Source organism: Thamnophis sirtalis, unplaced genomic scaffold (assembly GCF_051295495.1).
Source record: "Thamnophis sirtalis isolate CommonGarterSnake01/CBP01778 unplaced genomic scaffold, rThaSir2_p1.2 scaffold_3, whole genome shotgun sequence".
Classification (NCBI taxonomy): Eukaryota; Metazoa; Chordata; class Lepidosauria; order Squamata; family Natricidae; genus Thamnophis; species Thamnophis sirtalis.
In genome coordinates this window covers 114,790,588-114,803,566 of record NW_028261383.1, presented here as the reverse complement: position 1 = coordinate 114,803,566, position 12,979 = coordinate 114,790,588, and the positions used below count along the sequence as shown (strand labels likewise).

At 41.1% G+C, this 12,979-nt stretch overlaps 1 protein-coding gene across 2 annotated transcripts in view; it reads left to right on the top strand.

Annotated features, from left to right (window-relative positions):
* SHISA6 (shisa family member 6) overlaps positions 1–12,759 on the top strand; it is a 334,899-nt gene extending 322,140 nt beyond the window's left edge. The window contains exons 6-7 of one of the 2 annotated variants that reach the window (XM_014058898.2): positions 6,422–6,547; positions 11,422–12,759. In XM_014058898.2, coding sequence (XP_013914373.2) covers positions 6,422–6,547; positions 11,422–11,975 — 680 coding nt within the window. In that variant the 3' untranslated portion in view covers positions 11,976–12,759. Of the gene's footprint in view, positions 1–6,421; positions 6,575–11,421 lie in introns of both variants that reach the window. The other variant, XM_014058897.2, reaches the window with a different exon arrangement.
* Positions 12,760–12,979: the final 220 nt, after the last annotated feature.

Here is a 12,979-nt window from a genome sequence, read left to right as displayed (position 1 = left end):
AAACACAATTAAAATTGACAATGACATTTTTTTAAAAATAATTCCATTAAAATTAACAGTAATCAATACTTTGTTTTGTTTTGTTCAGGCCAGGCTGGCTTGCTGGAAAAGCCAACTTTTTAGGGCGCGTTGGAAGGACCAGAGGTCGGGAATTATACGAAGCTCCGGGAGCAGCTCATTCCAGAGGGAAGGCTCTCCCACAGAGAAGGCTCTCCCCCTGGGGGGTCACTAGCCGACACTGTCTGGCCGACGGCACCCTGAGGAGGCCAACTCTGTGGGATCGCACTGGATGATGGGAGGCTACCGGTGGCAGTAGGTGGTCTCGCAGGTACCCTGCGCCTAAGCCATGGAGCACTTTAAAGGTCATAATTAGTACCTTGAATCGCACCTGGAAGACAACCGGCAACCAGTGCAGGCCGCCTAAAAGGGGTGTAACATGGGAGTACCTGGGTGCCCCCATGACAACCCCCGCAGCCGCATTCTGGACCAGTTGAAGCTTCCGGGTGCTCTTCAAGGGCAGCCCCATGTAGAGAGCGTTACAGTAGTCCAGGGGACAACGGTTATAAGTATGAAAAACAGTCATAAGTCTTTTTTTGGTGATGTACTAACTTCAAACGGCCATTAAATGAACTGTTGTAAGTCGAGGACTACCTGTACAAGTGAGACTTATAATTCTGGCATCCATTTGTGTGCATAAGAGAGAGATTGGTGTGTGAGAAAGAAGAGGAGGAAGCAGGATATTACATGTACATTAAAATAAATTGAGTAAGTTTGTTGAGACTAGAAGCCTACCGTTATGTTACTGTCAGACCTGGAAGCCATCTTTTACACTGGGCCAGTGTTTCTCAACCTTGGCAACTTGAAGATGTCCGGACTTCAACTCCCAGAATTCCCCAGCCAGCGAATGCACTGCACTGCACTGGGCCTTCAGGCCTGCCGCATTTTCTACTGCGGGAAAATGGGAGGGAGGATTATATACAGTGTGGGTGATATATAATCAAAATAACATTATTTCTCAGAAAGTCAAGGTCATAAGGTGACTGGGAGGCATCTCCAGTTTTGGATGGTGCCTGATTGGACCATGTGATGGATATGTGGGTGCTGGGCAGGGACTTAAACTTTCTTTTGGGTGGGGAAAACCTGGAAACTTTTTGGTTTTTCCTGATGTGCCAATATGACATCTTTAACAAAATGGAACTTTGAGGAAACTCGAGCCTCAGTCTTTTTTCATTGGGGGTGTTATTTGCAACCCTGACAGTTACTTCATAATCAAATGCAGGCATTGTCCCTTCTGAAAAAAAAAAACTTATCAAGACATTGACCTTGATTCCCAACTATATTATGTATGAGGTAACTCCTTGAGCCATTTCAAATTGTTCTCTGGTGCTGCTAAATACTGGGCAATTCGGTTTCAAGGTGACTTTTTATTTGCAGCCTCGCTTCATTTTCATTCCTAGTTAATAGCATAGCAAGTCAGATAGTGGAAAAACCTCTCCAATTTCATCATCAAGACTCTTTTAATAAATGTGGGGTGCTTAATTCTGCATACTTTGTGTTAACAGCATGATTTTCTAGTCGGGGGTCTGTAAAGAAAAGATGTCATTTAATGTCACACTCCCCAGTGCCTTAGCAATCTTCAGCTTTGCTTCTAAGGTAGCTTTTGCCTGTTGCAAGGAGCACACGTGAATCCTGTTTCGGCAGGCCTCTTTAATCACACGTCTGCAAATAGAAATATACTTGCACATTTCTGTTACTGTGCATTAAGTTTCTCTGGGACAAGTTTGGACTCGCATATATGCATTGCTCAATAGCTCACTGTTTGATCAAGAATATGCCTGCTGGTGACACTGGAAAGTATGATATTGGGGACAGAATTACTATTACTCTTGCAGAGGTTGATATGAATCTAGGAAGATGCCCACTGAGGCAGATCTGCTGGCCCAGCCCTGTCTACTGTAATTGCTTTGGGTCTTCTGAATCTTAGGATTTTTCCATCCCAGCCCTGCTGATTAAGGACTCCAAGTGGAGCTGCTAAGGATCTGAGTCTGACACTAGTAGATACAGCCCTCCTTTCCTCCCTCCCTGCCTGCAATAATTGGTTCATGGTGAAAAATATCATGCCTTGATGCTCTCCTGATCAAATGGCAATGTTCCTTTGTTGTGATCAATCTGAGGGCTGTCTCAACTTCTCTCATTTCATAATTGGAATTAGTGGTGGGATTCAAATTTTTTTACTACCGGTTCTGTGAACATGGCTTGGTGGGCGTGGCAGGGGAAGGATACTGTAAAATCTCCATTCCCTCCCCACTCCAGGGGAAGGTTACTGCAAAATCCCCATTTCCTCCTGATCAACTGGGACTCAAGGTGGCGCAGTGGTTAAATGCAGCACTGCAGGCTACTGCTAGATCAGCAGGTCAGCGGTTTAAATCTCACCGGCTCAGGGTTGACTCAGCCTTCCATCCTTCCGAGGTGGGTAAAATGAGGACCCAGATTGTTGGGGGCAATATGCTGACTCTCTGTAAACCGCTTAGAGAGGCCTGAAAGGCCTATGAAGCGGTATATAAGTCTACTGCTATTGCTATTGCTATTGCTATTACTCAGGATGAAGAGACTAGATGGGGGTGGAGCCAGTCAGAAGTGGTATTTACCAGTTCTCCGAACTACTCAAATTTTCCGCTACTGGTTCTTCAGAACTGGTCAGAACCTGCTGAATACCACCTCTGATTTGAATCTACAATTTTAGCAGGATTCTCTCTCCACCGCTTTTATCCAGTTTTAAACTACAGTATTGACTTACATATACTGCTTTTAGATTATTAATAATTCCAATGCTGATCACTGGCAATGTTATTTCTTTCTGGAGCCCTTCTTGAAGATGTAGCCTTCTGCACTGATAAAATTTCTGTTTACAGTGTTACATTGAATCTATGCTTCCTGTTGCCTGGTAAATTGGAGGACTTGTACCAGTTTATTAGATGTGGGTTGAAGTATTTGGGAGGCAAAACTGAACATTGGGACACAGCAGGAAAACAAAACAGGCAGTACCACAATTAATAAACGGTAGCAGTAAATGAAAGCAGGACTTGTCAACCAAAGACAAGAGACTTTATCATGTTAGCAGTAGGTAGCAACTTTATTTAGGCTCTACTTCAGATAGCCAAGTACAAATTAGGAGCAGGAAGAATGAAATCAATTGGCTTTTATGTGTCATTAAAAAAATGGGTCTTCTTGAATTTAAGCAGGGTTCACATTTGAATGCCTACATATGCAGTTATGTGCAGTAAACTAATTTTCCATTTTTAACAAATTGTCTAGTTGCTTAGGCAGTTCTTTTGTCTCCATCTTACTATCAGACAGACACCCAACTAACACAGTGTAAATTATGTGCCGCAGTATGTAAAGACCCACATGAGATAACAGTGAGCTTAATATTACATCCCAGTGTAATTGTATACGAATTATAGGAAAGCAATTTAAATCTTCCATTAGATGTTTAATTACAGAAGAAATATCCTCCCAGTAATCATAAAGAATTGTATATAAATTTGCAGTTATAAGGGAATGTCTCATCTGTCATTCAGTCTGATTGTTTCCTCTGGCCAGGACATCTATACGAGGGACTTGTTATGCTCAACCAAAAGACTGAACTGATAACTCACCAAAGCCAAAGAAATATTCCCAATGCTACATGCAGAGTCCAACTATATGCATTTCTGTCCATGGGTATTTTTTCACCTTGGCTAGCTGCATAAAAAATAATTGACAAAGGACCAACATGATTTCCAATTCTTGATAGGATGAATTGCAAACAGATAATTGGCCATATGGGTGGTGTTCATGTCTACGCTGCATATTATACTGTGTGACAATATACTCCTTGAGATAAAATGCCTTACTACTGACTTTTGAACCTTAATGGTGTGATTGTATTGTCCATAAATGTCTATGCATGGAAACAGAACATCCATTATTGTGATTCATAAAGCAGAGTCCAAGAACACAATAATTTGGCATCTCAAGAATATGCTTGTTTAAGGGCCAACAATTTTTCTGGCTGTTAAAATCTGTGTATGCGAATTGCAGATGTAATGATGAAGTGATTATGAATGGCTTCGACACAATTCAGTAGAGATCCAGACCTATTTAACACTTCTTCTGCCAATTAAGTTGGCTATCTCAGTCCTCAGATATTCACAGATGGGGAGGGCTTCCAGTAGCCTTAGGAATACACATTTATGCATCATATCCTCCTTGATTTCTAGCCACTTAGCGTCTTAAAGAGCCATGCTTTTTCACTTTGGTTGTCATTTCTTATCTGGGAATATGACCGAGGTACATTAGATGCAATGGTGAGCACCCCCTCCATATCCTTGTGGCTTCACCATTTTAACTATTGTTGTTTTTAATATTATCTCTTATGTGTGTTAGAACTGCTGTGACTTGTCAGATAGACTTTCTCTTCTAGTTTGAGCCGCTGAAAGTTGATTTAAAAGTTAGCATTTAATCATATGATCTGATACAAGCAAAGGAAGGTGAATTCAATATTAAACAAACCCTTTAGTTGTTCTTTGAGATATAAGTGTAGGAAATGTGTCCTGGCACCACAATTCATTACTTGAAGCTACCTCGAGTCTAAAACCCCACATAATGTCCCTGCACAATACCGTACAGTGAGGTACCATTTTTCCAAGTCTTCCTAAAGGATTCACAACATAACATAAATATTAATTATTTGTTTGTATTAGGAAAAATGTAGTCACGTGATGAATTAATGTCAAGAGCTGCTGGGTTTAGAATAGAGAATGTCCACCTTTGTGTTCAGTTATTCCATGCAGCGAACTGCCTTCCCATAGGCACATAAGAAGTGGCAATATTGTGGGGAAAAACCGTGGGTTGCTTTTTCAACAGAGTGGGTTATGAAAAGGCTGTCAACTAACATAGATAGTGTTTGCAATGGAAAACTATTCTCCTAATCTGCAGATAGAATTAAAGTCCAATGGAACTGCGGAGAACCCAGCTAGGAAGAACTGCCATAGTATGAGAGAAAGTTAGAACAAGTTCTTAAAACTCTCTTTCAACTATTTAGATTACAAAAGCTGCTCTCCTATCAGATTTTCTTAATTCTAAGAGTCTTGTAAACAATAGGTCTTACTGCTCTATGGGTATACTATACAGAGATTATACTGTAACCCATTGAAATTGTCGTATTTAGCAGTGATTCTCACCAATGGGCCATGCTAAGTTCTATGTGTCCTATATATTCTGTACTTTAAGAATAATTCTTGACTGTAAAATGACAAATTGCAATGCATGCTAATAGAAAATTACATTGGGTCTGCATTGAAAACACCCAAGGGCTCTCTTTAGATATTATCGTCATTATCTCCATAATTACAAGTGATAATATTTTTTTCAAAAAATACATCCACCAGAATGAGTAATGAAGAACCATTTGTCTAAGCATTTAAAATTAGGGAGGCAGGTTTGATTGCTCCTAATTCCCAAAAGTTAGACTAACGCAGGATGTAAAAATGCAACTGGAGAAGAGATGAAGCAGAAAGTTTCTTCTGGAATGAGAATCAGTTCATCTGACACCACCATTATCAATGCATTGGGGAAATCTTCCCTTACCAATTGGATTGGAAAACAAGCTCCTTTAATTCTTCACTAGAATGGCCCCAAAGTCCAGTGGAGCTGGAGGGAATCCAGTTGGGAAGAACTGCCTTAGGGTGAGAGACAGTTGGAACAAAAATATGGCCTTCAGGTAGCTGGAGTATAAAACTGCAAGCTGAGTCCTTAATTGCATAGAATTCACAGAAGGGGTTGGGTTTAAATGAGCTGAACACCTTCCCTTATTATGGAGTATTATTGTACAGTATGCTTGCAGAATATTTTGAAAAAGATTTTGAAATTGTGTTCATGTTCCAGCATGAGCCAAACATGACCAGAAACAATGTGTATAGTGTGGGTATATTTAAAGGTTGATAGGGGTCTAATTATCTTCCTAGTCATTGGGATTGTGCAGTTTGTACAGATAGTAAATTCAAAGCATCTTGTCCATCGAGCATACCGGGATGCCAGGGGGACTTGTTCATGCTCATCTCTCAAACAAAAATGAACGTTCAATAGCTACTTCATTTACACTTGCTCACTCCTAACAAGAGGCCTGTCTTCTTAGCCTTCATTTGGCAAAGGACAAAGGCTCTATTGGGTTTGAATCAATGTACAATGCCTTCATTAACCATTGCAGTGGGCTGAAGAAACAATGCCCAATAGAGCTTTATTTGCAGCTCAGGTAGCATCCATTGGAATGACTTCATTATGCAGCATTAGACAAGTGAATGGGTGCAATTGAATCCCCAAATCCAAGGGCACTGCTATTCTTGTAGCTTCCTTTTCTCTCTCTCTCCTTTTGTTGCAGAAAAACCACGGATGAACAGTATCCTCACCTCTGCTACAGAGCCCTATGATTTGTCCTTCTCCAGATCTTTCCAGAACCTCTCGCACCTCCCTCCATCGTATGAATCTGCAATTAAGACTAATCCAAGTAAATATTCTTCTCTGAAGAGATTAAGTAGGTTTCATTTCATTAACTTACTACTTGATGTGGATGAGTTTTATTTATTTATTTATTTTTGAGAAAGAAGGGTAGTGGAGGGAAATACAGTGCCTGTAAGCATTTTGTTGCTGTGGCTGTGTTTCATTCTTTCTTCCTATAACAGAGAAATCTTTCCTGTCACACCAACTTGCCTCAGTGGCCACTTTGTCATACTCATTAAATCACACTGCACCAATTCAGTGTCATCTTAACACTTCAGATTATTAGGTTTATACATTTATAAAATGTATACATTTTACACCTTTCATGTTTATACTTTTATACATTTTAATACATTTCATAGGGCCAAAAATTAGACTATTATCAATGGGCAAAAATACAATTTATTAAACAGTACTTGAGATCAATGATTTTGAGAGCAATCAAATAATAGCCAGTTGATCGTCAATGGGAAGTGTAGCTGCAAAAAAATATCTGAGGTTATAATGGAAAACAATACAAAGGGACTCCTAAGTTATGACACTTGTGAGAATCTTCAGTTTAGTGACAGAAGGATGAAGAGGGAGTTCCAAAGAAGAAGAAGAAGAAGAAGTAGGAGATTTCAAGAAGTGATTTTAATGGACCATACACATAGTTCAGCTACAGCAAATAACGAGAAATGTTCAAGTCTCCCTGTTAGAGCACAAAAGGCATAAGATTTGAGATGTTGCATTCACAAACATACACAGATACTAAGGCGGTTAGGTTCTTGAACATGTTACAGGGCGCAGCTTATTTAAGGGATAAAGAAAAAGCCTGCCTCCTTGATAAGAAAGCAGGAAAAGAATCAGGGAGGGAGACAGAGATTCAGAAAAAAAGAAATTACCTTTGCAGTTTTGCTGGGCTAGTTTTGCCAGCTGAATATGATGGAAGTTGCCTTAGCTACTTTTGGATAAACATAATGCAGAGGCTGTGGCGAAAGAGAGAAATGTTCAAGTTAGTTATACAGTTTATCTACTGTCTCCTTCCTCAAGATCTCTCTAAGCTATTTCCTCTTATTTTCTTAAATGTTTGTGAGCCACTTTTATAATTTCCTTGAGAAAATTTTTCAAATAAAATTAAATCCAATGAAATAATCACTATGGATCTGATGCAGTAATGATTTCTATGACTCTTGCCCCTTTGTTGATATCCATAATTTTACAATCATTTCCTCAGATGATAGACAGAATTAGGACAATCCGTAAGGTAAAGGTAAAGTTTCCCCTGGCATATATGTGCTAGTCATTCCCAGCTTTAGAGGGCAGTGCTCATCTCTGTTTCAAAGCTGAAAAGTCAGCGCTGTCTGAAGACATCTCCGTGGTCATGTGGCTGGCATGACTAAATGCCGAAGGTACACGGAACGCTGTTACCTTCCCACCAAAGTGGTCCCTATTTTTCTACTCGCATTTTTACATGCTTTCGGTCTGTAGGTTGGCAGAAGCTGGGACAAGTAACGGGAGCTCTCTCCATTACATGGCACTAGGGATTTGAACCACCAAACTGCCAACCTTTCCGATCAACAAACTTAGCACAATCCATACAGGGTTGCAAATATCTTTTCCTGAATTTTAATAATGGGAAGAATTTGCCAGTGCTTTTGCCAAACTAAAATGGAGACATTATTTCTAACTGTAGATTGTTTCTACCTAACACGTGAAAGCTTTTAGATATTCCCCTTGTTGATAATCCAACAGACAAAGGCTACCATGTGTTTTCCTATAGAACTTTTATGGTCTAGTTTTATTATAATGGGGTACATTAGAACAAAGAAAATCAAGACTTAACCAAGAAGAAGAACAGAAACTCTTTCTACTTGAACAATCAAATTAAATACAATTAATTCTAACACTGTCTCTCTTTTATAATTCTTTGTTTCTCTTCTGTAAGGAAAAAAAATAGAAAACTGATTTTGAAAGATAAAGATTAAACCCCCAAAGCAGACAATATTGGAAAGACAGAAAAAATCTGAATTTAGAAAGATTTTTCTAAAATAAAACTAAAAGAGTTGTATAAGTTTGTAAGTTTGTAAGTTTAATTTTATTTATAGGCTGCCCAATCCCGAAGGACTCCGGGCGGCTTACAGAAAGGAAGAGAAAAAAAATGAAAGAAAGTAAAAATAAAATAAGACAAGTTAAAATGACACAAATACATTCATTTCAGTCGGGGCTGGACCTCAACAATGAGATCAACAGCCCCAGGTCTGCCGGAAAAGCCAGGTCTTGACAGCTTTTCTGAAGGCCATGAGAGTGGGTGAGGTCCAGATTTCTGGGGGTAGTTCGTTCCAAAGGGTCGGGGCAGCCACAGAGAAGGCTCTCCTCTGGGGAGCCACCAGCCGACATTGTCTGGCTGACGGCATCCGAAGGAGGCCAACCCTGTGGGATCTTACCGGCCGCTGGGAGGAATGTGGCAGTAGGCGGTCTCACAGGTATGCTGGTCCTAAGCCATGTAGGGCTTTAAAGGTAATAACCAACACCTTGAATTGTGTCCAGAGACCAATGGGTAGTCAGTGCAGCTCGCGGAGGATAGGTGTAACATGGGTGTACCTTGGTACACCCAATATCGCTCGCGCGGCTGCATTCTGGACTAGTTGCAGTCTCCGAACGCTTTTCAAGGGTAGCCCCATGTAGAGCGCATTGCAGTAATCCAGCCTTGAGGTGACTAGGGCATGAGTGACAGTTTGGAGTGCCTCCCAATCCAAGTAGGGCCGCAATTGGTGCACCAGGTGAACCTGGGCAAAGGCTCCCCTGGTCACAGCCAACAGATGATGTTCCAGTGTCAGCTGTGAATCCAGGAGGACCCCCAAATTGCATGCCCTCTCTGGGGGGTGTAAGTTTTCGCCCCCCAGGATCAAGGATGGACTATCTGGACTGTCCTTCGGGGGGAACATCCATAGCCACTCAGTCTTGTTGGTATTGAGCACAATTTTGTTTACCTCCATCCAGATCCTAACAGCCTCCAGGCACAGGGACATCACGTCTGCTGCTACACTGAGCTGGCACGGGGCAGAGAGATATAATGGTGTATCATCAGCGTACTGATGATACTTAACCCCGTGCTGTCAAATGATCTCACCCAGCAGCTTCATGTAGAATAAGAGGGGGGACAAGACCGAACCCTGCGGCACCCCACATTTAAGGGGCCTAGGGGTCGACCTTCGTCGCCCAACCAACACCGACTGCAACCTGTCAGAGAGGTAAGAGGAGAACCACCATAGAACAGTGCCTCCCATCCCCACCTCCTCTAAGCGTCGCAGAAGGATACCATGGTCAATGGTATCGAAAGCCGCTGAGAGGTCAAGAAGCACCAGGATAGAGGAATGTCCTCTATCCCTGGCCCGCCAGAGATCATCGGTCAGTGCGACCAAAGCGGTTTCTGTGCTGTATCCAGGCCTGAAGCCAGACTGAAAGGAGTCTAGATAATCTGCTTCATTCAAGGTCCGTCGGAGTTGAAGCGCCACCACCTTCTCAACAACCTTTCCCAAAAAAGGAAGGTTGGAGACAGGACGATAGTTCTTAAGAATGTATGCCACCCAGATTCATTTTCCATCAAATGGAGAGCTATATAAATGTGATTAATAAATAAATTTATGAAACTCATTATTAATTAAGAAAGCTTGCATTTAAAAAAAAAGTCACATTGTAGGCAAAGCAAGGATATACAAGTATTGGGGTTGGTATCTGGTTCAGTTGATGGCATTTCCTCTAGTCAAAGAATATTGACAGAGAATTTGGGTATATGCTTACTTGCTTGTCAAAATGACTTGTCATACATACCAAATGCAAATATCCTTTAAATTCTGTTAAGTTTGCAATTGTCTTCTATAAAATTCAACAATCAGTTTTGAAGTTGGGCAATCTGGGAGAATCTTCTAACAATTTTGGAGTTACAATATCATACTTGGGTTCTTTAATAGCATTTTACTCATAGCTTGACCCAAGAAGTGCAACAAATCTGGTGGGAATAAAGTAAGAAGGATAATATCTGCTAGCACCCATGTTGAGGCTCCAGACTTTAAGATATATGCCTTCTTCGAGTTGGTCATTCATTCATTCTTTCATTCATTAAATCACTCATTCATTCATTCTATTTAATTTGAATGCATCCTGATCTTAAGCAACTCTGGGTTGCTCCCAACAACAGAGTAAAATAAAAACAAGATACAAAACAATTAACCAGAGGAGTTGCTGTTTCTACTTTGTAGTCTTGACATCTATATTTTTTATTATAGAAATGCTGTTTCAAAAGGATGCTTTGCTTCAGTTATGATTTTTTTCAGATACAACTTTGCTTCATAATCCAATGCACCCCTTCGCTCCACAGTTCTGGAAGTTAGAGCTGCAGGCTCAACACATCTTGAGAGTGCAAACTTGGCAAGATCTGGCCCCTTTGCGCTAAGTACCGAGTGCAGCATAGTCCCATATTGAAATGTGTTTGAATATTAGTAGCTTGGGTTGGTACCTAAGCTGTTGGTTTGAGCTCCGAGTTTGACAGTTTGGTTGCGAACGTTTTGTCACCATTCGAGGAGCTATCCTCAGTGTGTTTTGAATTGTGAGCAATTCAAATTTGAACTATTCAAAATGCACTGACGAGGTCGCCCCAAACGGTGACAAAACATTTGTAACTAAATTACCAAGCTCGGAGCTCAAACCAACATCATAGTCCCAAACTGATTGGACATCAATTCATATGAAAGGGTGTAGTTCCCAAGTACTTTGCTTACTGCCTTGACACCCATTTCATATATTGATTATTCTGAAAAAAGATGTGGTATCCCCTCTTTCTTACTTTTACCTCTTCTCCCAGCCCTTTATTTTATCTTTCAATTTCTCTTCTCTATGTAGCTGACAAGGATGCAGAGGACTATTACTCTCGAAAGAGGCACCTTCCAGACTTAGCAGCAAGGGGGACCCTCCCTCTCAACGTCATCCAGTTATCCCAGAAACAAGTCAGCCAAAGGGACCGGCCACGCCGTGTAATGCGGGCCATGTCCCAGGACCGGGTGTTGTCCCCAGAGAGAATCATGCCTGAGGACTTCAGTATGTCTTATGAGCATATCCTCTCAGATGAACAACTGTTGTCTACTGAGCGTCTTCATTCCCAAGACCCTCTGCTTTCTCCAGAACACTCAGGTTTTGGAGAGCAGTCCATGTCGCGAGCCTTGTCCCACTCAGATGTCTTTGTTTCAACGCCTGTCTTGGATCGCTACCGGATGACTAAGATGCACTCCCATCCCAGTGCCTCAAATAACTTGTACAACACCTTGAGTATGAACCAAACCTCAGCCAAGCGCCAAGCATTTGCCTCCCGGCGACACAACACAGTGGAGCAGCTGCACTATATCCCAGGACACCACCACCATTACCGCACAGCCAGCAAGACAGAGGTGACTGTTTGATCAGAGACACTGTGTTCCTTGTAGATAATTCATGTGGACCAGATGGTTCAGTGCCGTATACTGCAGCGGCCTTATGGCCAAGATAACCTCTAAGACAGACTCTTCCAACAGTCCTGTCGGTATTGTCTTGAACATTCATTTTCATGTTATTGACAAAAAAAGGGGGGGGAGAAGAAAACCTGAATAAGGAGAGATTATATACACAAAGTTTTCTGACAGGCTCAGTTTCTGTCAAAGAAAGCCATGCTAGTGATGGCTTCTTTCACAGGCTCACTAACACCAATTTTTTCATGTTTACTAAGTCGGGCGATTACTTTTATAACCATTATGACAAACAATCTCGCAAAATTAGCAGAATATGATACTAGTTCAGGTTTCTCTCTGGCACAGTGAAAATCTATTACATTACAGTACTTGCTAGGTGCTGCATCTTACCAAGAGTGTCCAACAGGTGTTTTTGCCAAGTTCTATTCCAACTGTATGTCGTCCACCTGTTAGAAGATAATGCATTTCCATGTGAGCATAATTTTTCCTGGTTTGGAGAGAAATTGTAGTGGCAGACAATATTAACTAGCTTAACAGAATTCAAGACAAGTGGTTGCTGTGGTTAAGAAACCACTTAGTTTTATATATCATTGCCAAGTATACAGTACATAAACCCAGGAGTGTCATGATTGCAGTAGGTACAATAAATAAACAAATAGCAGAAACTACTCCAGTGCCAGATGCAAGAAGGTGTGAGAAGGGTTTAATTATAAGCACAACTATGCTAAGAGTGTTTGCCACCATCCCCTTTTTCATTTATATTCTAAATTTCCAACATTCGAATGTATCTATATATAAATTATTCTCTCTCCCCCCCTCCCTCCCTCCCTCCCTCCCCCCCTCTCTCTATTAACAAGAGTGTCAAATCACCCATTTTCACTGGGCAGTGTATCATTTTTATGTCCAGAATATAATTCAGAGATCCAGTAAGATATATGGAGTAGGTTTGGCTCAACTAG